This window comes from Candoia aspera, chromosome 14, assembly GCF_035149785.1.
Source record: "Candoia aspera isolate rCanAsp1 chromosome 14, rCanAsp1.hap2, whole genome shotgun sequence".
NCBI lineage: Eukaryota > Metazoa > Chordata > Lepidosauria > Squamata > Boidae > Candoia > Candoia aspera.
The window spans coordinates 18,117,404-18,141,546 of record NC_086166.1 but is presented as its reverse complement, the minus strand read 5'-3'; the positions used below and the strand labels follow the sequence as shown (position 1 = coordinate 18,141,546).

General features: G+C 47.5%; 1 protein-coding gene across 1 annotated transcript in view; it reads right to left on the bottom strand.

Moving 5' to 3' along the window:
- Positions 1 to 24,143, bottom strand: part of RAB26 (RAB26, member RAS oncogene family) — a 173,250-nt gene continuing 149,107 nt past the window's right edge. The window contains exons 6-9 of the mRNA XM_063314828.1: positions 6,714 to 6,779; positions 6,353 to 6,409; positions 3,655 to 3,731; positions 1 to 1,028 (exon numbers count right to left, since the gene is read on the bottom strand). Coding sequence (XP_063170898.1) covers positions 926 to 1,028; positions 3,655 to 3,731; positions 6,353 to 6,409; positions 6,714 to 6,779 — 303 coding nt within the window. The 3' untranslated portion in view covers positions 1 to 925. The remainder of the gene's footprint in view (positions 1,029 to 3,654; positions 3,732 to 6,352; positions 6,410 to 6,713; positions 6,780 to 24,143) is intronic.

The window sequence follows — 24,143 nt, the reverse complement described above, 5'->3', positions numbered from 1 at the left end:
TGTCCAGCCGCAGTGTTGTCTTGCATGAAAAGAGCTGCATTTTTTCAGCAGGACAGAACTGCTAGAGAGGCACCACATTCAGGATCAACCCCTGGATATGCATCAAGGAAATGAGTGAAGGGCCAGGAGATGAACTTACTTCAAACATACAAAACTCTGCTCTCTACAAAGAAGGCACACTCCAATGTGCAGGGATGAACTAGGAGACTTGCCAGAGCTTCCGCATAACCACCAAGGAAGGAACAGAAGGGATAGTTTATTCTGCCCTGTGGACAGCATGGCTGACAACTACACCCAAGAACAGTCACCTATAATTGATCCTCCTGGTTTGGGTCCTTGGAAAAATGTAGTTTAAAAACTTAGCAATAGCACACATCAAACATTTAACTATTAAAAAGAACAGTGAAGGTACCCATACCTGGGTACTCATTGAGGCAATAACGATGAAAGTGGAGCCGAAGTCCCACACCCGCAGCTGCTGCCAGCAAGTCAACCCACAGCAGGTTGCAAGGGACGAGGCACCCGACCCACCCGGCGAGACCTTGCGGAGCCCCCTGGAAACAGGAGCGCTCCCTGTGCTCACGCAACCCTGATCCCTTCAGGGGCACCCTTGTAGGACACCCATGTTGAGACTGCGCAAGCTTTCCACCCCCCTCCTCTCCCCCAAAACGGCCCGCGTTCAGCTCGTCCTTGGGCTGCTTCTAATCCAGCTTTTGTTCTGGAAACCACCTGCTTGCCCTGGGAAAAGACGCTGCCGAGCCCCGCCCAGTTCTTCCGAGCTTCACCTGCACAAAGACAATGGGACACAAGGAAGAGATTCGTAGAGCTTGTGCGGCAGGGGAGGAGGACGAGGGGAGTCGCAGATGCAGCAGGCAAGGTGGTGCGTCTCGCGGAAGAGAGGCGGTCTGGACGGGGCCCCGAGAGCTTACGAGCGGCAGCAGCCGGCGCCCTTCACCTCCTTCCTGACGTAGTCGTGGAGCCTGAAGCGGGGCTCGTTGGGCAGCTTCATCGATCGGTGCTTCAGCTCCCTGCAAATCGAGCACAAGGTCTGACCAGCTTCCCTTCTCTTCAGGAACGGCAGCAGCCACGGCTCCCACACGCAGCCAGGCTGCTTTGCTTTGCGCAAATGGGAATCTTAGTTTCAAAATGTGAAAGGTTAACTTGGGCTCATTCTTCGCACTTTAGGGTGGGGTCATTTTGGTCAACCATGCATTGACTCTATTGGAAAACTGCACTGATTTTATTCTTAATTATTTACTTACTACAAGTGCTTCAGTCAATCAAATGCAAGTGGTTGGCAGAGCAAAAATGTAATAAAGTACAGTAACAGATATAAATCTACCCTATCCAATAAAATCATGTTGTAACAGTCCATATTAACCAGTGCCAACCCTCTTAGGTGCATCTTCTACTCCTCAAACTGTAAATGCTCTTTGAAAAGAATGGTTCTTAACAAGCCTCCCAAATACCTAAAGGGAGAGCACAGATCTCATTTCTGGAGATAAATTGTTCCACAAACTCCTGCAGAGAATGCTTGCCTCCGAGCCCCTTCCTGGCCTTGAACCCTGATGGAAAAGGTCTAGATAATGTTTCTCAACCTTGCAGCATTAAGGTATGTGGACTTCCACTCCCAGAATTCCCCAGCCAGCATGCTGGCTGGGCAGTTCTGGGAGTGGAAGTTCACACATCCTGGCTGGGGAATTTGGGAAGCTGAAGTTGCCAAGGTTGAGGAATGCTAGTTTAGATGATCTGCTGCTTCCAGAGCCCTTTGTAACTCCCACTCCACCACCTTCACTTCCTAAAAAGGGACAGTTGGTGACTGGGTGACAGCTGTCCAGGAGAGCTCCGACTGAGGCTGCCCTCTTAAGAGATGTCTGTGTACCAACATCATTTTCAAGGACACTGGCATTTCCCTCTTCTGCAACAAGGCATTTGCCATAGTTTTGATCCAGTCCTGGATCCTTCTCTAGCAGCATGAATAAGCCAGGTGGCCAGGGATCTAGCCCAAAGGTGGCAGAGCTAATCTCATTGAGGGTATGGTCCACTTCCTCAAGATCAACAGGTCACACGTCTAAGGCATCACTCCCATTCTGTCCAGTCGCCCTCCGACTCGGGGGGTGGTTTTTTCCCTAAAGCGCTCAGCGATGGTATCCTAGCAGCTAGTTAACAACAGTTCCGGCGTATCCTTCCCCTGAAGAGTCCAGGTCACTTTAAAAAGGGTTGCTGGGTAGCACTCCACCAATGCAATACCAGTGACGAACCACTATGCTGCTGTTATCCACATCCAGTCTTACTTATTTATTTATTAGACTTTATCACTGCTCATCTCCCCCACACAGGGGGACTCTGGGCGGTTTACAATAAAAACAAAATTCAGAACAATTACAAATACAATTAATACAATAAAAATAGAGATATAATAGAATCTAAATGGCTAAGAGATTTTAATCAGTCTGTGAGTGTAATAGGCCAAAAATCACTCGAGGGCTCTAGCCATCCCCAGGTGTGGCTATTCCCCCTCCCATTCCAAGCCTGCTGACAAAACCAGGTCTTTAACCTTTTTTGAAAGTCCAGGAGCAAGGGGCCTTGTCTCACTTCCAGGGGAAGGATGTCCCAAAGGGCGGGAGCTACTGCAGAGAAGGGACGCTTCCAGGACCCCGCTAGATGGAATTCTTTTACGGATGGGGTCCGTAATGTGCCCTCCCTGCATGACCAGATGGGGTGGGTCAATGTAATAGGGATGAGACGGTCCCTCAGGTAGCTTGGCCCCATGCCATGTAGGGCCTTAAAGGTGATGACCAACACCTTGAATTGGACCCGGAAACAGATTGGAACCCAGTGCAGTTCACACAACAAAGGTGTTATATGTGCAAACCTTGAGACACCCAAGATTGCCTGCGCAGCTGCATTCTGGACCAGCTGTAGCTTCTGGATATTCTTCAAGGGTAACCCCATGTAGAGCGCATTACAGTAGTCTATATGGGAGATGACCAGGGTGTGAGTGAAGGGCCTCTTGGTCCAGGAAAGGGCGTAACTGGCGCACAACATGAAGTCGCACAAAGGCCCTCCTGGCCACGACTGCCACCTGCTCTTTGAGCAGGAGCTGAGAGTCCAGGAGGACCCCCAAGTTATGCATTGGGTCTGTCTGGGGCAGGGCAACCCTGTCCAGGACCAAAGATGACAATTTCCCAGAGACCGAGAAGCCATTAATCCACAGCCACTCCGTCTTAACCAGGGTTCAGACAAAGCCTGTTGTTCCCCATCCAGGGCCCCACAGCCCCCAGGCACCTGGAGCCCGGGTCATGGCATCACTTACTTCACCCGGGATGGAGATACAGAATTGAATATCATCAGCGTACTGATGATACCTCATCCCGTAGTGATGGATGATCTCACCCAGAGGTTTCATGTAGACGTTAAAAAGGAGCAGAAATTTGATGTCTTTTGCCTGCATTGCTCCAGGTGTCTCTTCATCTCTGGGAGTTTCTCAGTAAACCAAAAGATCCCCACTCCCTATCATCTTAGGGTAATTTTCTGCCAAATGTCAATGGTATCAACCTAGAGACCATCAGGATCAGCAAACAGTGTTCTTGGGGCTGCATGTTGGCTATGGATATCCACTTCTGGTGGGAAAATTGAAATAAAGGAACTTACTTGGCAATGGCCATGAACGCTAAGTCCACATTCAAGCCACTCTTGGCACTGGTCTCCATAAAGGGCACCCCGTATTCCTGCACCAAAGAAATAAGGTATTCAGTGCTCATTCTCTTCCTCCTCATTTCTCTTTGTTTTGCAGCTTGTATCAGTAGCACTGAATCAGGTTACCAAGCTGGACATGGGCAGTCACACACAGATTCAGTGCTTCCATGTCAGAGCTGCCAATCTGCATGATATCCTAAACAGGCTGCCCCAAAATGTCCCTGGGGTGGAAGTATATTTTGTACATTACTGCAGCCCGGAGATGCTGAAAAGAATTGAAGCTATTGGGAGGGCTCAGCAAAAGTATGCAAGCTTGCCAGCTGGTCTGTACAGCACACTAAACACAGACCAACCAAACACAACTGCTGTGTTATCAACATGGTTGCACAACTTGTCGACACAGTGGTTGAACTCCAACAACCTGAAACCACCAAACTCCATTTTAGCCTTAGCAAGGGTATTTTGTGAACCCAGCCATTTTCTTTCTGGCTATACTTAACATTGTTAAAGAAACAAATCACTCATTCCTTGAACAGATGTAATTAACCATTCTGTGATTTTGTCCCTTGGCTGCTGGAAGAGGTGTATGTGAACAAGCCCATGGGGGAAGAGCCCAAACGAAGAGCCCTTCAAAAGCTTAAGTTACAATCATGACCAGGTTGCATCACAGGATTAACAGCAAGGCAATATTTTGTCAATCCAACTGACTCCTAACAACAGACGTTCATTTGGGCCGTGCTACAGACTGTCTGAGTTAATTCAGTCAGAAGCAGCACAATTTCTTCTAGATTTATTTTGCAGATAAATATATGTAGTTTAACATCTTGTTACATCCTACCCCGTGAGAAAAGTTCTTCTAATGATGGTTGATCTTATATTGATGTTCTCTCATCATTCTTTTCCTGTTAGTGAAGTATCTTTGTGTGTGTGGGGGAGTATATTCTCTATTTACTTAGAGTATCAGTTGATTATGAATGATTAAAACTTAATTTAGCAAGAGCATTCTAGGAACAGATCATACAGCATTGTAAGGATACAACATACATCTAGGATGCACTTTCTGACACTAACACATTTTATTAACAGGCAGAAACTTTCATTCATTGCACTGGATGTATCAGAGGCGGTCAGCCCTACCCATCCTAAGCAGAAGAGAAGTAATCAATCATTTCATCCTAGACCTATCTGGACCTTTCCAACTCTAGGCTTCTTTGATTCTATGATAACATGCTTTACATGTTTTGGGGTTAAAAATCAGAAGGAATTTGGTAACACCCTTTTGGATGAACAGATTTTATTAAAAGGTATAATTGAAAGCTGAAAAAGTGCCACCAGACTCCTGATGTCTACAATGGTTTGGGGTTGAGGTATTCCATAATACAGATTATTCAACCAATCATTATTAGGGAAACCATACTTCAGCTGCAAAGTCTTTTTAGGTAACTGGATCTCTGTTGTACAATCACTTCCAAGAAGCAGAAATAAACCATAATCCTGATTCAATGCCTGGCTGCAAAGTATAATCTGTTTGATAGTCTACTATGTGTGTACCTTCGAGTCAGTGTTGACTCCTGGTGACTGCCTGGACAACTCCCTGCAGTTTTCTTGGCAACATTTTTCAGAAGTGGTTAGCCATTGCCACCTCCTTCCCAAGGCTGAGAGGGTGTGACTGGCCCAAGATCACCCAGCTGGCTTTGTGCCCAAGGTGGGACCAGAACTCACGGCCTCCCAGTTTCTAGCCTGGTGCCTTCACCGCTAGACCAAACAGGGTCTCAGTCATGATCATACATCTGTGAAAAAGGGGCACTGATGCAATATTCCCTCCTATTATTTCACAAGGTACACAGTTTTGTCCAATTAAATAGCATTACGTGGTATGGAATATGCACATGATTTTACATGAGACTGTTGTCATCCCCACTTAAAATGTTTAAAACATATAGTTTAACATTTAAAAAAAAAATAGTGGCCAAACTCTCATGCTGACCTAAAGAATACACATTTAAGTAACCTGTAGCCAGTGAAGAGCCAGTTCGGTGGAGCAATTAAGGTATCAGGCTAGAAATCAGGAGACTGTGAGTTCTAGTCCTGCCTTGGGTGCAAAACCAGCTGGGTGATCTTGGGCTGGTCACCCTCTTTCAGCCCTAGGAAGAAGAAGGCCAGGGCAATCCACTTTTGAAACCTTGCCAAGAAAACTGCAGGGACTAGTCCAAGTATTTGCCAGGAGTCAACACTGATTCAAGGGCACCAAAAAGAAAAAGAAAAAAAATGAAAAGTAAAGAAGATTAACAAGTGAGGACAGATATGTAGGTTAACTCGCTGTATGAGGCTTGTGTGGATGCTGGGAATATTCCAAGCCCTACTCTGGGGTAGAGGCAAGAATTGTAGTCTGCAATTCCCTGCAAATGCAGAAGAGGCACAGAATGAATTATCCATCAATCTTGTATTTCTTTTAAAGTTTTAATCTTTTTTGCCTGGACATATCTGCATAATACAGTGGGCAGTTTTGCTTGGCACCCTTCCCTGTAATTGTCCATAACAAGCTGAAGCAGAAGAAGTGATGCTCTATTAGTTATGGAAGCCAATACCAATTCCCTACGTTCTCCTAGAGCAGAATTGCCATTAATTTTAATAAATAATAAACCCAACACACCTTTGCTAAATTCTCCCCATCTTCTCTTTTCACCACTCGGTCCTGGGTTGAATCCACCTAAGCATGACAAGAAAGCATCAACATTTGCAGCGGGAGCAACGCATTCTGGGACTGCTTGGATAGCACTGGTCCCATAACCAATGAGGTCTTCAGCTTGGATGGACCAAACCAGTGCCAAGCCAACCTTCCAGCAGTAGATGAAGGCTTTGAGGCAGGGAGTGGATGAGTGTTTTGAGGTTATGTTTTTTTACTATGCAAAAGCATCTCTAGCTTCCACTGCCCTCTTTCCCTCATAAACAGCTTCCATGACGAAAGCACATCAGATCCAGTCCAATGTCAGGCCAGAAGTTAGGCAGCTCACCTTGTTTCCCAGCAACATAAGGACGACATCTTGCTTTGCATATTCATGGATTTCTGTCAGCCAAGCCTAGTAAGGAACATAGAACAATCAGAGATCACAAGAGCAAAATCTGGAAACCTGGAAGATATCTGGAAGAGGCCCTAGATATTTTCTAAAAGTAATTGCTGGAATATTCCATGAAATCATAAAACAGGCTCTCCTGATATCTGCAGTCCACATTTCTTATAAAGAAATGCTGACTCTGGCATGATTTTTGGCAATAAGGCAAGTACCATGCGAGGTACATATAATCAGATTTAAATGCCACGATACCTCCCACAGGACTCTGGGAACTGTAGCCAGTGGGGATGCTAGGTGTGTTTCTGGGCTACCAGGTCCGTATCTCCACAGCCAGTCCCCAGGGTCTCCTCGGGAGAGACAAGCAAAGCGGCCGAAGCCCCTACTGCAGAGAGAACGAATGGTCAAGCCGGGCTGGATTATGCTTGCCTTAACTCAGAAGCTGGATTGCAGCAAAGGTTCATCATGAAGGTGTTCAATTCTCATCATGCCAATCAGGTGGCTCTGGGAAGTCTGCAAGCAAGACACCCCCTTGCACGTGCTCTCCAGCAACTCAGGGACAGCAGCAGTAGCAGCGGTGTCCACCAAGTGGGCACATAGTGAAACAGCATTGCTCCCAGGTGACACAAGCGCCATCCTTTTGTACATACTGTACATCATGACATTGCGCACACGAGCTTGCATCACTAGAGTCCAGTGCTGTTTCAGTGAAGGTGCTGGGTACTGTGGACACCGATGGGCATTGGGCCTCTGCTTCTAGATACAATAAAGATTCATTGTGACAGAGAGTTGGCCCCAGTGCAGGAAACCTGAAACAGTCCAATTTCACAAGTGTTTCCTCCATATACATCCAAAGGGCAAGCTCTTTTGCACAACGATTTGCCTAGTAACAGCTACGCCTTAAGACTTTGTGCGTTATCCGAAGGCCTTGCCTCCAAATCCAAGCCTCTTTCCAGGATTGTTTCTCACATCATCCTGACTTGGGAAAATTGACTGGAGCCATTAGTCAGCAGACTCCAATGCCAAAGCAGGTCACTCACTGCAGTCCTCCAGCTTAGCTGCCTCCTCCATCCAAACCAAATCACCTGAAGATTTTGGACTCTTCTTCCCAAGGAAGGAACACTACTCCCTTAATCATTCCGATTCACTGATCATTTGTGTTGCTCTTCTGAGTTGTGTTTTTAAAGACTGGAAATCTCCCCAGCCTCAAAACAGCGACCTTCAGTCCCAGCGATGTCGGAACAGTGACTGCTGGGTCTTGCCCAGTGCTCTGGTCTCTCAAAGGTGCTGCTGAATGGAAGGGGGCTCCTGCGTTCTGCCTCTGCAAGGTTACGGCAGAACTCAAGACTCAAAATGGGCTTTGCAGTTTGCAAGCAACTGTGGATTCTTATCAAGCCCCCTCCAATCTTTGGAGAGTCTGGCTTCCATCCAAAGCTTGCTACGTGGACCAGCCATTTACAGAAGCATCCCCTGCCGTCAACAAGGCCAGTCTTCCTGACTTAGCTTGCTGTCCTGTGATTGACCCACATTTTTCAATTAACACCCAGAAGAGAGGCTCCTTAGACAAGCTAGCTCTTCCCTTTTACTCCTGCAGGCTGTGAGATAAACTTTTTGTTCTAACCCCAATCAGGTAATTATTTCCATCTTTTGTCTTAGCAGGTGCCCAATAGCTACTAGACACTTAATCCTCATTAATAACTAACCTTTATTTGCTGATGCCTAAACCAAGCAATTCTGGGGATAGAGGAGAGAGACGGCAGGGCTACAAAACTTGCCCAGTGAAAGCAGCCCCTTGGTGAGTCGAATTCCGGGGACCGTCCCTGCTGCTTGGGCTCACCGTGGCAATTAGGGAAGGACCCCCCATGCTGAAAGTAATTAATGGGGATAATTTAAATAAACCTGATGCTGCTTGTTTTGGACCTGGAGCTGCCTCTAATGTCCTCCTGCTTCCGTACGCATCCTGCAAATTCTAAATTAGCCAGCAACGCAAGAATTTCGGAAAAGGTTTCCTTTCTTTCCAGACTGGAAAGACAGACCCGCCAAGCCCAGCACGGACAAGAAGGGGGAAATCCAGTGGCAGAAAAGGGGAGCAGCAGCCAGAACTGGACTTGCTTCTGCTCAGACCTTTCTCCAGCGGGGCTCAGCGGGCCTTTTCCGCCCAGGAACAACCAGACCGTGGCAGCCCAGCAGCCGGACCGCCAGGGTGGGGCTCGCAGAAGCCGGTCACATCAGGCTCTTTGGCTTTGCTCCTGACCACCCCCCCCCCTGATCCTTTTCCAGGCAAATCTGTTTTTGGTTTCTGTTTCAGTGAGCAAGATAACACATCTTGGTTTGTGGAGTCCTTGGTTCAACCCTGAGCTATGTACATTCTGTTCTATTGGAACATCTTGGTTTGTTTGATGTACTGGTTGAAACGGACTGGAAAGCAAATCTGGATTAGTTGGGGAGAAGGCGTGCCACGAGCTAGAAGGCAAGCCAGTTTTCTCAGCCTCCATCTGGGTAGGAGCCTACCCTAGAGGGCTGCTGTGTGATGGCCGAGTTCGTATCCTTGCCATAAATTGGTCCTCTGGGAATAAACAGTCGTGGCTTGCCAACCTCCGCGGTTTTAACATTTAAGCAGAGCCACGGAGGAAATGATGTCACCAACCAGAAGAATGCAGCAGGGGTGTCGCTCCCACATCCTCCTCGAGCCGTTCAAGGAAACGTCCCACACATTTTTCTCCCAGGTCTGCACAAGACAACCACCCCAGGAAAGTTTGTTTCGAGGAAGTTCAAACTCGGTCTCCAGAGAGATCCCGCAAGCCCTTCTCTCCACCTTTTTGTTTTGGTCCCCTCCAAATTTACGGACTTCAACTCCTAGGATTTCCAGCCAAGCAGAACTATTGCTGAGAGTTCTGGGGGCTGCCCGAGCTGGGGAGGCTGGCCTGGCCATTTGATTTACCTGGCCTTAAAAAGAGGGGAGGGGACTACGTGGTCGCTTTCTGCTAAGTAAGCGAAGGATGCTGCAGGGCGGGCAGAAGGCCGGCAGTTCCCGGTAGCAACAAACTGAGCACGCTGACAGGAAGAGCTCCTAGGAGTCTGGTGGTGGAGGCTGGCGGGGGATGTGAGGGAGAGGCCCCCGGAACAACACCCAGCGCCTTCAGTGAGTTCTTAGCGAAGTTTAAAGCCTGAGCAGGGAACAAAATAAGGCCTTCCTACGAAGACCATAAGAAACAGATGTGCAGACCTAGCAACGCAGCCACGACCCGCAGTGTTTCTAGCATGTTTGTATTCCTCCTTGGAAACAACCCGGCGTGTTCTGGCAAGCGACAACGCCCCTTGAAGAAAAGGTACGTGCGCCGGAGCGGCGTGTAGCCATGCTTCAGCTCATAAGGAAGGATGACCATCGACCAGACCAAACCAAGGAAGCGCTACCACAGCAGACGGCTGAGGAAGCAGCTCCCCATAAGGAAGGGAATGAAACAACAGAGCAGATGCAGGGCATGAGTGCGTGGGACACACGGGAAACAGTACTGAAGAGCTGCACATCTGAAACTCAAAAGCAGCTCTGAAGCCCTTGCAGAAGAAAGGCCCCTAGCCTTCAAGGAGAAGAAGGGACACGGGGGGCAGGAAGGGAGGGAGGCGGATCCCTGAAAGGCAGAGGAGACGTGGCTGTGTCCTGCAAAAAGAGAAAAGTGGTGGTAGCTGGCAATGCACGGTATGAGGAAGGATATGGAAAGCAAACGAAATGAAGCCTCACCACAGGAAAGTAAATAGGATATGACCGGTATAGCAGAGGCATGGAAGGAGGATTCCCATGACTGGAATTTTGTTGTTCAGTCGTTCAGTCGTGTCCGACTCTTTGTGACTGGAATACAGCCATACAATTTATTCAAAAGCAGCAGAAACAATAGATGGGAAGCAGGCATTGCCATCTATGTTAAAAGTGCCCATATCTGCTTAAAAAACCCAAGTGATTCAGTGTGGTGGGTACTGCATGGAGCAAGTGGGTTAAAATAAGCGGAGGAACAGAGCAAAACTTTCTGGCAATAAGAGCAGTTGGGCAGTGGGACCAGCGATGATGGGAGGGGTGGAGACTGGTCTGGGATGCCTTCACTTGGATTTCTGCCCTGGGCAGAGGGTTGGGCCCCTTGGCCTCCCAGCCTCTTCCAATTCCACAATTCTATGAAAGACCAACTGACCGATGTTAATCAGTCTTGAATAGAGGCATGATTGTGTGCCATCAAGTTGGTGTCAACCCCTGGTGACCACATAGATAGATTAGGTCCTGCAGGGTTGGCGTGCCCCCGGCTCCTTCGATTAGACAATGTCATCTCTCAGGATCCCGAAAGCGCACCTCCTCTGTAACGGCACCCGCCCCCTGGAACAAGGTTCCCCCTGAGATCCAGACGGAATCTTACACGGAAGTAAGTGTCTACGGACAAACGCCGGCTCTTCGGCTTTGAAACGGAGATGAGCACCGCCCCCTAGAGTCGGACACGACTGGACTTAATGTCAAGGCAAACCTTTACCTTTACTGTTAACAGCACAGCATAACATTTTTCAGTAGAATACTATGCTTACTAAACGCTTACTGTTGCACTATATCACATTTTATTTCCAGTACCCAATAACTGGTTTTGAGCACATGATGGTGCTAAAGAGACAATAACTATGATGGGAAAAAAAATCAGTATTTGCCTCTAACAGAGGCTCAGATTCCTACCATTAAGAGTGAATTTTGAGACACTACCTATATACTTTGAAAAAAATATGCACAACAGCAAAGTGTGTGGGTGCAGTAACCAGATTTGCACTTCTACTCCACTTTTAATCCCTCTTTGTGGATGAAACCTGTGGATAAGCACTGTGTGATTATTTAGGGAACTGCAGAATTGAAGAGGCTCTCAAAAGTTGTCCAGACCCCTAGTAAGGCCAAAAATCCTCTAGCACAGCACCATGGTAATTGGCCATCAGGTCTTGCTTTAAAATCTCAGAGGGAGAAGCCCTCACCTCAAACAGCTGGGTTCTCTGTCAATCAACCCTGTCATCCTGAAGTTTAATCAAAAACCCCACTCTTATCTTGCTCAGCAAGCCACGCTTTATACAGTCCTAGTTTAGCAGGGTGTGAAAACTCATCCCAAGGAAGAAGAAGCATGCTAAGCCTCAAACCAACCAACCAACAACATTATTTATCAAATTTTTATCACCGCCCATCTCCCCCTCAAGGAGGGACTCTGGGCAGTTTACAATAATAACAGAGTTAAAATTCAAACAATTATAAATACAATAAATACCTAAAAGTTAAAATGAGATAAAATACAGATGGCTGAGAGTTCTCTAGCAGTCCATGAGTATAACGGGCCCTTTTAGAATCATTCTATGGCGCTAGCCATCCCCAGGAGTGGCTAGTCCCCTTCCTGCTCCAGGCCTGCTGGCACAACCAGGTTTTTAATTTTTTATGGAAGTCCAAGAGCGAGGGAGCCTGTCTCACCTCCGGAGGAAGAATGTTCCAGGGGGCGGGAGCTACTGCAGAGAAGGCACACTTCCGAGACCCCGCCAGATGGAATTCTTTAACATGCCCTCTCTGTATGACCGGGTGGGATGGGTTGATGTGATGGGGATGAGACGGTCCATCAGGTAACCTGGCCCTATGCCATGTAGGGCTTTAAAGTGATGACCAACAAACTGGAAGCAAACTGGAACCCAGTGCAGCTCACGCAGCAAAGGTGTTACATGTGCAAGGCTTGGAACACCCAAGATTGCCTGTGCGTCTGTGTTCTCGACCAGCTGTAGCTTCCGGATATTCTTCAAGGGTAACCCCATGTACAGCGTGTTACAGTAGTCTATGTGGGAGATGACCATTTGAAGGGCCTCTTGGTCCAGGAAAGGGCGTAACTGGCACACAACCCGAAGTTGAGCAAAGGCCCTCCTGGCCACGACTGCCACCTGCTCTTCGAGCAGGAGCCGTGAGTCCAGGAGGACCCCCAGGTTACACACCAGGTCTGTCTGGGGCAGTGCAACCCCATCCAGAATCAAGGATGATAATTTCCCAGATCCTGAGGTGCCATTAATCCACAGCCACTCTGCCTTACCAGGGTTCAGCTGAAGCCTGTTGTTCTCCATCCAGACCCCCACAGCCCACAGGCACCTGGAAAGGGCAGCCACAGCATCACTTACCTCACGTGGGACGGAGATGTACAATTAAGTATCATCAGCATAGTGATGATACCTCATCCCGTGGTGACGGCTGATCTCACCCAGCGGTTTCATGTAGATGTTGAAAAGGAGCGGAGACAGTACTGAGCCCTGTGGCACCCCACAGAGAAGGGGCCGCAGGCCAGATCTCTGCTCTCCTATCACCATCGATTGGGAGCAGCCCTGGAGGAAGGAGGTGAACCAGCACAGAACCACGCTGCCCACCCCCAACTCCCTGAGCCGCCCCAAAAGGATACCATGGTCGGTGGTATCGAAAGCCACTTGGAGGTCAAGAAGAGCCAGGATGGATGCCCTGCCACCATCCCGCCCCTGCCAGAGGTCATCCGTAAGTGCAACCAGTGCTGTTTCTGTCCCATATCCGGGCCTGAAACCTGACTGAGAGGTCTAGATAATCCATTTCCTCCAGGATCCTCTGGAGCTGCAAAGCCACCGCTTTCTCAACCACCTTCCCCAAAAAGCGGAGGTGGGAGGCTGGGCGAAAACTATCCAGTACGCTAGGGTCCTGCGATGGTTTCTTGAGGAGGGGGCGCACCAGCGCCTCCTTAATAGTTATGGCTATGCAACATGTGAGCCAATCCTCTCTGGTCACTTAACATGGAAATTCACAGCTCAAAGACTCAGTGAATTATGGCAACATAAATTGTGGGCCCTGCCAAAGGCGGCCAATTTACACGTCCCCCTCCCCACTACATAAAGGTGCAGCCGTATCTTCATCTAGCTGAGTTGTTACTCACTATGAAACAAGCCACCATCAGCATGGAGTTCCAGCCCATCAAGAAAATTTATCGCCAGGGGGAAAGTTCTCACCAGAAAGGACTTCAGAGGATGACTGAATAGAGATTAGTTATCACAATAGAGATCCTGACATTAATGGTCCTTGATATTACTTGGCATATGGCAGCTTCCGAGCTTCCTCACTCCAGTTCCTCTGCTCCCTGCGCCTCACCCCAGAACATGGTGTCTGCAATCTCAGGCTTAGAGAGAGAAGGTGGGGCTGGAGAAGCCCCAGACAAAAAGCACTTATGGATCCAATATATCTCCTTTCAAGAGAAAATTAAGAAGTTCAGAACAGAAGAAAAGCTTGGAAAGCAGGGAGGCTGTCCGGACAAATCCTGGAATGGCCATTGGCATTCACCCCTGGGAGGGAGGGAGGGAGAGCTTCCTTGGGAAAGAGCTGCAGCTTCACAAAAGGTCAGCTTGCCTGACAGGTCTCAGCTCCCAAGTCCAAGGTGTTTCCCAGCTGCAGTGCTGTTAGTTTTATTTGCTAGCTGTTGCTGCCACCAGGGGGAGAGCAACGTTGCAAGCAGAGATCGTCAAACCAGAACTTTTCTAGGAGAAACGTGAAACTGACCTGAAGGGGTTAAGATGGGGGCCTTGTGAAAATGATTAAGGACCAGGCAAGCCCCCCAAAATAACATGGTAGGGAGAAGGAGATGCCTCTGATCTCCTCTTCCCCCAAGGCTTGTTGGGCAAGAAAGGATTAAAACCGTGTATCAAAACTGCAGGAACAAGGCAATGATAATTTGAACCCTGCATGTCTACTGAAAATTCAGTTCAGAAGGCCTGCAAACTGCATTGTTTTTCTAGTATCCTTTATTTCCCTCACAGTTGCAAAGGAGGAATTTCACACCGATGCTTTAAACTGGATGCTGTGAAGAATGTTTGCTGAATTTCCACTGAGCAGCCTTTACATCTGGGAAGCTGCTGTCCTGCGGCAAATCACACCCAGAAGAGGTGCTTCGGAGTGTTCCTGCCTGGGTTAGGCTCCAGCAGCCACCAAGAGTGTATTTTTGCTCCACTTACTAACTTGGGTGAGAACATGCATGTACAGTAGCCCTTTTGTGTCCTGCCCTTCCATTCACTTGAATAAAGGTGCCTGACACTCACTTAAATACAGGAGAAGGACCTTTACATGCCCAATTAAGGCAGGGACATCTTTAGAAAGGCCTCTCCTGCAGATCTTCATGGTGGGAAAAGTTCCTAATGGGGAAAACATATTCTTAGACCCTAAGCTGTTTAGGGCTTTGAAAGTTAAATTACCTCTTTAGAAAACAACGGGCAGGCAATGCAAATCTTTCTCCACGGGCATGTCACCCTGGTCTCCTGCAACCTTTAGCAGCCGAAATGCCACATTCTGCAACTGAAGCTTCAGGACACTTTTCAAGAGCAGCCCCACATGAAGCACTTTGCAGGTGTCAGGCTGAGGTGTACCTAATAATAGCTAGGAAGGCTTTCAGACTCTGGATTAGTTGTATCCTCCTCCTCTGGTGATTATCTTTTTACACTGCATTGCTGCAGTTGACTTTATTCCAGTGTTTAACCTGCTAGTTGTGTTGGAATATGTTGACTGTACATGACCAATTAATTAACTGACCACGTGACAGTATCTTAATGCCAGTATGCCAAAGCATTATGTGTTCGTGTGAATTGACGTGTATGGAAGACAGAATGGGAGACCCACTCAAAGCAGCTAAAAAGAAAGGTTTGCTCAGGAGCCTATGGAAAAGTACCAGAATGAACAGTTTGAAGAAGAGGCAGTGAAATATGGTTTCCACAACAAGTGATGGCTTCCATGTGATTTGGGTCAGGCAATGGCAATCTGGTGAAAAAGGGTGTGACGGGGGTGTGAAACAAGGGCCAAGGTGGGTCTGGCCAAATCTGATGGACTGTTCAAGTCTTGTTAAAAAGCTATAAAACGATGTGGGAACTTGGGGGCCATCACAAATCACAGAATGCTAGAATTGTAGTGTTAGAAGAGCAAGAATCCTCTAGTCCCCCAGACCTAACAGGTCTCCTGTGAGGACACCCCACCCCACCCCAGAACTCATACCAAGCCTGGCCAGCTAGTCTTTCATTTGGGAGTTATGCCTGGGGGTGCCATTGTGCAAATGAGCTTTCCAGAAGGTGAACAATAAAACCTGTAAACCTGCCTTTGCTTCTGTGCCTCTGAGTCCCTCAATAAAAATGTACAAGGAGAACTAGAGAGTGCTTTCCAGCCCTCAGTGTGACAGAGTTATGTTTTGTTGTGTTCTTCTTGAATTTTATTTAATTATAATTGCACATTTTATTGCTATTATTTATCTTGGGAGTGGAATGTAGGATATAAATAAAAATAAATGAAAAAGCAAATCTGGAAGCTTCTCTTCCTTCCATAAAGGAGAGTCCTCCAAGCAAGCAGGTGGGCACCCAGCCAGCACATTTCTTCCCGGTGCATGCCATGCATCCCGGGACCAAGGACCTAAAGCCAAGCGCTGAGAAGTTTTATTGCCGTCCCTTTTCTCCCCCACGCAGCCAGCAGGCAAAGCAAGGTGACTTAATCCAACAAAAAAGAGCTACTGCCAACTGCTAAGTGGAGCCTGCTTATTTCCTCTATGTAATAATCACTTTAATTAGGGGGCATTAGTTGCATTCGCAATTTTATTTCTATGTAATATACTACAAGATTGGGAGCAATTATGGTTCCATTGTTAATTTCCTCCCTCGCATCTTCCCCTCATACAGAATGGATTTGAAGGAAAGAGAGAGAAAATGATCAGAAGCACACATTTGGATTAAAGTCTCAAGATCAAACCACTGGTGTTCGATGGGCCAGGAAGAAGCCATGGAGGCAATCAGCATCCCTCATCATCAATCCTGGCCATGACGAAGATGCGCCAGATGTGAAAATATCCCAGAATGACCACTCCAGCATCTGCCCCATTCTGGAATGGAGATGCCCTTAATTTTCAGTATTTGCAGTCCTCCAGCAAGAACTTTGGCCCAAGAGCCAAGTCTGGAAGGAAGAAAAGTCCTACGCAACTCTCAGAGAAATCGGAACACTACGGGGATCGGACGGCCCACAGCTTTCTGTCCAGACGGAATGGCTGAGTTCACACAGCAGGCTCGCTGCAGCCCAGCCTCTCTCGGCTTGGCCAGGCGTTCTGTGTGCGCCACAACTGTGCAAGGCTTTGGAGGGACACTTCATTCTGGCTACATTTCACACGAAAGAGCCCTTCTGAGCCCTTCCATGGGAAGGCAGGCACTTGCTTCTTCGCTTCCTTCTCTGGGGCCTCCCAAATTTGTGGAAGTGCCAGACAGCAACACCGGTGTGAGGCAGGCCACCCAGAGGCACACTCTCTCTCCCTTGCACAGGCCCACTGTGAACTCAGCCACTGTGATCAGGAGACTTGGCTTAATATGCAAACCCAGCCACTGTGCCCCTCTCCATTTAAGCCATGACTAGGCTAGAATAAACGTCGTCTTAGCAGGAGGCCCTTTCCATCAATTCGCCTGTGTGAACCGCCTCTCCAGTTGTGGATACCTTGGACACACGCTGGCACAGACTCGTGAGTGTGGGGCAGTTCCGAGCCAGGTCAGGGCCCTGTGGTTTTCCTGATGTGATTGACCCAAACTGCCGCCATCCCTCCCCATTGACCAGGGTACCTAGCAGGACGGGAAGTGGAGGTAAAAAAATATCCACCTCCTTCATCCCTGCCCGAAAGGCACACAGGTGACCCAAACAACCAGCTGCTCCTGGGGGGAAGAGAAGCAGCTGTAAGCAAGCTGCCCTTCTTAAAAGCTGCTTCCCGCTTTGAGGTAGCTTCTCCCTGGGGAGGTTCTGAGCCTCTTCTCAGGGTCCCTTGGATACCTCAGAACTCACACGAACAGCCACCACTCAGAAGATCCCACTGCAACACTGCTGTGTCCACAGCCATCTTGGGCTGATGGACTCCCTGGAAATTTGGGGAACGCACTATGGATGCTCTCACAAAATGGCTGCCCCAAGAGACACAGCCAGTTACAAATCACTCCCCCCTCACAAGACACCTTATTCTGATTCTTTTAGGGCATAGTAACAAAGCACCAACTAAGTTTGTTTATGTCTGCCTGCCTGCCTGCTTATATGTGTGTGTTTATATAAAAAGGGGGAGCCAAGCAAGAGGTTCACAAACATCTGCCTGCCTGTGCAACCACAGTTGAGATTCCCAGCAGGAACCATGTTTTTGCTACTTGACTTTGCCAACAAACCAAATATAGAAATACTGATGCTAAGCTGTAGCTTCATCTCTTGGGAAGGCATTATGCTTAGCAGCTACGTCTTGCCAGCACCAGATTTGGGTAAAAGGTCTCAGTACAGTATCCTGCCCAGTTGTGGCAAGAGGTCTCCGCTCCGTTGCCATGATGCTCCAGAGCAAAGTTATGCTGGGGACTCTGGTGGATCAGAATGGCTTCCTTCAGATGAACCATATCGGCCAACATTTCAGATCACAAACTGGGATCTGGTTATTTGAGGTGGCTCGTGTGTCGCAATACAGGATTTTTCTCCTGTATTGCCTCCCCCCTCCCCACCCCTGCTCCATATATAGGAATAGTCTTCACCTAGATTCCTGCATCCTACTTGGGGTAAGTAGGGTAAGGCTATCGGCCACATACACCATTCCCCTGCATGTCACTCAGCACCTCTCCCTGTAGGCCTACTCAGAAGTAAGCTACAGCACCGGCTGAAACACTGCCCTCTGAGTTGGCTGCTCAAATGGATCTCACTAGATTCATGAGGCTGGTTCTCAGATAAGCATTCATCTGTTGGCAGCCTCCTTGCAAAGAAGGCAGCAATACATCTGCTAAACATTTAACAAACTGCTTTTTGCAGTATACGCCAGTTCAGATGGGACTCCAGGGAGGCTTCTTCCCAGCTGAAAGGGTGGGAAGAGGGCAGCCTCCTTCAATGGAGCCAGAACAGGCAGAATCAGGCGACCCTCCTGTTGGCATCTGCAACTTGGCTTCTGAAGTCTGAAATCAAACAAACAAAACTTCCACACTAATCTCCCCCCAACACACATTTTTCCATTGACTTAAATAAACCCAGTTTATGTGAAAATAGACATATAGTTTTATTTCTGCAGTAGAACTTGACCGAAGAGACCCAGGCTCACTAAAAGTCTTCTGCTCTGCTCTTAGCAAAGAAAAAGCTTCTTTGCTGCTAGAGACAAAGAAAATGGCCAAAAAGGAAATTCACATAGGTGCTGGTGAGGTTCTGCTGGGGTCAAGGAGTACATGTGCAGACATCAGGCCAAAGGCTGTAGTCGCCTCCCACCTGAGATCTGCAAAAATATTCCCTTTAAGCCTGCAAGCGGATCAACGAACAGCTGCAGGGGGCAAGCAGAACAGCCCTTCCCCAACCTCTGCATCACAGGTGCTCTGTCTTAGCCAACCGAGAGCTGCCATTCCTAATGCAGCTGAGCCGGTAGGAGGCAGCCTTTATGGGAGGTCTACAAGATCCCCTCCCCACTCCCCTGCCTGGGGCAATGGCAGCCCATGACAACCCTCTTCCACAACCCAATTTGCTGGTTCGGTTTTGGCTTTTTCAAAACTAGGCTTTGAATGCTTAGGCACCCATGCCAGGTAAATATGAAAACATTTAGCATTTCACAAGACTGGGCGATGTCACCAGGATTTTTTTACTTTCATTCCTAGTATCTCACATCTATTTGCATTTAGATTGCACTTTAAAAGAATTCAGAGTACTTTGCATATATTTACCTGGCTGGTATAGAGCTCATCACAAACTCTTTCTTTCCTGCACGGACTTATAAAAAACGTTATGATGAACTACACAGAGACACCAAAGCTGTTACTGAGAAAGGGCATTTTGAATGGGAACACTCAAAATTTTCACCAGCCCAGTGACCTTGGTGCAAATGTGCCCCCCCCCCAATTCTCTTGCTGCTCATCAGGCTTTCAGCCCCTCCCTCATCCTTTTAAAGATCCTTTTAATTAAGAATTTAAATAGATGGATGACCTGTGGCACAGTGAAACTAATGTCCTTGTTTGCAACTTGCCTTGAGGTGACACTGAGATGGAAGGGATCAGTCTGGAAGATGCGCCCACCATGACAGCCATTTGGGGTGGATGCTCCCAGCAATGAAACGTTACCCCTTTCTGACCTGCTGTTTTAGTCAATCCTCCTGGGTTCCTACGTTTGCCATTTTAAGCCTGTTGCCTTCACCTGCTCCATGTTTTAACTGAGATTCTGTAACCTGCTCTGAGTCTGCTCAGATATGATGGTGTGTAAGTCCAGCAACTAACTAACGAGCTAAGTATACATTTGTACGGTAATGTGTTATAGCTGTTTCTCGTGTGATTTAATGATTTTAATACTGTGAGTCACCTTGAATGCTCTTGTAAGAACGTGGCATCAGAATCAACTGACATTGAGTGTGCTGCTCAATCTGAGCAGGAATTTCCTACAGTCCTAAAATCCTAGAGTTCAAAGAGGCCTTAGAGGTCATCTAGTCCAATGCCTTGCTCAGAGCTCTGCCAAATGACCACCCAGCCTCTACTTGGAGGCATCACATCATGCGGCAGCCTGTACCTCTAGCTGAGAGCTGTGATGTCAGGACGTTCCTCCTGGCATCAAACTTGAACCCCCTTCCTTGTAGTTTTAACTTACTGGTTCTGGTGCTGCCCTCTGGGGATATAAAGAGTAAGCTCATTTCCTCTTCCGTACAACAGCCCTTCAGATAACTGAAGAGTGCTATCATATCTCCCCAAGTCATCTTTTCCATAGGCTACGTAGACCCAGGATCCTTCAACCATTCCTCATAGGGTTTGATTTCCAGACCCTTCTTAAAAGCTGTTAAGTGGTGAAACAATCTGCCTAAAATGGTACGGATGCCTGACTGGAAGTTTCCAGTGGAAACTGGTTGACCACCTGCAGGGAACGATTTAATAGATTTCTGCCCTGAACAGGGGCTGGGCTGACCCTTCAGATCAGACGTTCTAGGATTCCTGTCTCCTTGGGAGATGGGCCTGCTCTGATGTTCTCTGCTACTTCATGACACTTGAAGAGCTTTAGCTGAGGCAAAGTAATACACACCAGCCTTCCACTAGCTGATGATCTTAAGATAACTCAGATTACAATTCCCATCCTTTGTAACCAGCACGAAAACAACTAGTTAGCTTTTGAGAACCACATTTTTTTTATGATACAGGAAAAAAACTTTCTTTTCACTGGAAAGAGATTATAGGTTTTTTGTTAAATCCTCCCCCCATTTATCTCAAAAATAGATTTCTTTTTACTGCATCGTATCTAACCCAACTGCTTCGATGAAGAGGAAACAGCCACCCCAGGCAGCTACGTCTCCTTTTTTTCACTGGGACAGGCAAGATGATGTCTGAGATCCTTCTCCAGAAGGGCAAGGAGTCTGGAATGGCATTCAAACTATCTGTGGGCTACAGAAGTATGAAATGGTCACTTGGCAGGAAAAAAAAAGCATGGGAGAAAGAATGGCAGATAGATAATTACAGTTACAGAGAAATGGTGCAAGAAAAATGAAAATGAAAGATTCTTCTCAATTTAAAAGCTCATCAACTAGTTACCATCTGGGAGCAGTTATAACAGGTTTTTAAAAAGCATTGTATCTGCGGGAAAAATCCGGGAAATCAACTTAAATGACCCTAATACGCTCTTATTAAGGGAACATAAGGACATTTATTCAACGGAAATATACTGAAAAACTGAAGAATTAAAGAAGCAGACTTAATTAGTACTCAGATGGGAAGAAAACTGTTTCTGTGCTTGTGCTTTGTTTTGTTTGTCATTGAGGATTAAATATTTTTTTTTAAAGCCTCTTCTAGGTAAATGAACACATTTGGAATTTTGAGAGAGCCTGGTGGGTGTTTCCCCCAACAAGGGGCAAGGCTTGTCCAAATCTCTCTCCCCAGACCAGGGTGGCCTGGTCAGTCATAAAACAAATGCTTCTCAGAAGGCAACTGGCCAGCCTGAAAAGGCAAGTCATTTACACAGCCCTCTAAAACCCGGGGGGGGGGGCTTGAGCTCCTATCCTCAAGGCCTCTTTTTAGGCTTCGTTTTCTGTTTCAACACCCGTTTGACATGAGATAAACCTAATGAGTTTTGGAGACAAGAAAGCCAACCCAAACACTGAGAACAAGGCAGATGAATATAAAGGCAGGCGAAATGGGTAAAGACCGGATTAGATATTTCTGGTTTTAACTGGCCAAAGCTGGTCAGGGTTCAGCGACGGACTGTTTTGCAGGGAAATACTGGGGGGCATTCTTTGTCTCTGTTGTTGGGTGTTAAGTGTTTGTCCTCATCCATTTACAGCAAAGAGCAGGAAGTGTCAGGATTCTCTGCTGAGATGAGAACTGGCTGTTGTGCAGACAAGGATTCAAGGGCACTGATACCTGGAAAGCCGCTAAGGAAGAATTCTAGCTACTGCTGAGTATAACATGCAAGCCTCGTTTATTGTAAAATCAAGGTTTGATTCTTCTTTTTCCAGCTCACACAGTGCAACAAACTGGAGGCGTCACAGTCTGGGGTGGTGGACCTATTTGTACCTGTCCCTTATTCCTCTGCTGGACTAGCCTGACCTTTGCTTCTGAGCATGGCAGAACTATCTCTCAAACTACCTCCTCCTCCTTTCCCCATGCTCTCTTTCCCAAAGGAGCTGTTGTTTCCCCCTTGTTTTCCCCAGATGCACAGCCCCGGAAGGATCTGTGATTTTCCATTGCTTCTGTGATTCTGCTACGGCCGAAGAATCCTCTGGAGGAAGTAGAGTTTCCATCTTCTGCAGCTCATCCCAGGAAATCAGAGAGGGCACATTATGCTGAGGGTGCCATCCAACACTATGACCTTGTTCAGGTGCTCTCTCCAACCTAAAACTGTCCCCTTTCCTGGGCAAGGAGAGGGAGTAGGAAGAGGGAGTATGTCCTGATGACCAGCAGACAATGAGGGAAGGGGGAATTTCTACATCAGGCTTCTCATTTTCAGTAGAATTTCCAGCCCAGAAACCTGGTCCTCCTGGTTCAGGGGTGGAGGGGAATAGGAGGTATAAAATAGTCCATCCCATCGTGAGGATCAGGGTTCATCACTGGCACGCTGCCCCCCTCGCCCCCTGTCCCTGGCTTCCAGAAGACTGTCTGATGGCTTCAGGTGGGGGAGACAAGGTTTCTTGTTAACTTCTAGCACTCTGTTTGCCAAATGGAGCTTCCTTCTCCTCAGCAGCTGGAAGTGGGGCCCTGCTGGCTCCCAGCTTCCTGAACGTGCCATCCAAAGACTCTGAGGAGTGGACGGAGGGAAGGACCAAGGAATGGAACCTCCTTCCCATCCATAGCCTATCATCATTCCAACAGAAGAGGATCTCTGTAGATCAGGGATGAACTGTGGAGTCCTTGGTGCTCTCTGAGCCTGGTTGTTGGCTTGCAAATGTTTCATGACCCAACTAGGTAACATCACTGATTTCCACTGATGGTGTTACTTAGTTGGGTCATGAAACGTTTGCAAGTAAACAACCAAGCTCAAAGGACTCCACCTATCATTCTTTGAGCCTTCTGTCTAAGGTCATGCAAAGCTGGATTAGTGCTTTCAAGGTTCCTGGGGTATTTTGTCCAATCAGCTTGTATTATATCTTCATCAGATATACTAGCTTAATAGAGGAGGAAAATGCCAAGGACACAGGGTACCCTGACCTCAGCAAAGCATTCCACAAAGTCTCTCATGCTATTCCTATTAATAAAATGGTAAAATATGGCCTAGATGATATAGCTTACGGATGGATTTATAATTCACTGAATGACTATACTCAGCAAGTCCTTATAAATGGTTCCATATCAGCTTGGAAAGCAGTATCAAGTGGAGAGCCTCACGGCTCTGTCCAGGGCTCAACAGCTTTATTAATGATCTCAGTGAAGGGATAGAAAGACTGATGATCAAAACTGCATATGACACAAAACTAGATGGAGTGGCTAACACTTTAAAGGGGAAGAGAAGATGCAGAAAGATCTAGGCAGGCCTGAATAGTGGTTCAAAACAGAATGAAATGTAGTAGGGGAAAACATAAAGTTCTGCATCTGGGAGAAGAAACGAAAGGCACCCAGATAAGATGGGGGAGACCTGCCTCGTGGTTCTATTTGGGAAAATGGTCTCCGTTTTCTAGAGGATCACATGTTGAGCACTGACCAACAGTGTGATGCAGCTGCTAAAAAGGAAAATCATATGCTGTTTGGGGATGCAAGGAGCGTAAGAGTCCTGATCACAGGAAGAAATGGTCCCGCTCTTCTCTGGCTTGACCAAGCCCCACCTGGAACACTGTGTTCAATTCTGGGTACCCCAGTCTCCAAGCAACACTGGCAAACTGTTGCTCAGAGAACAGCTACTAAGAAGATCACTGGAAACGT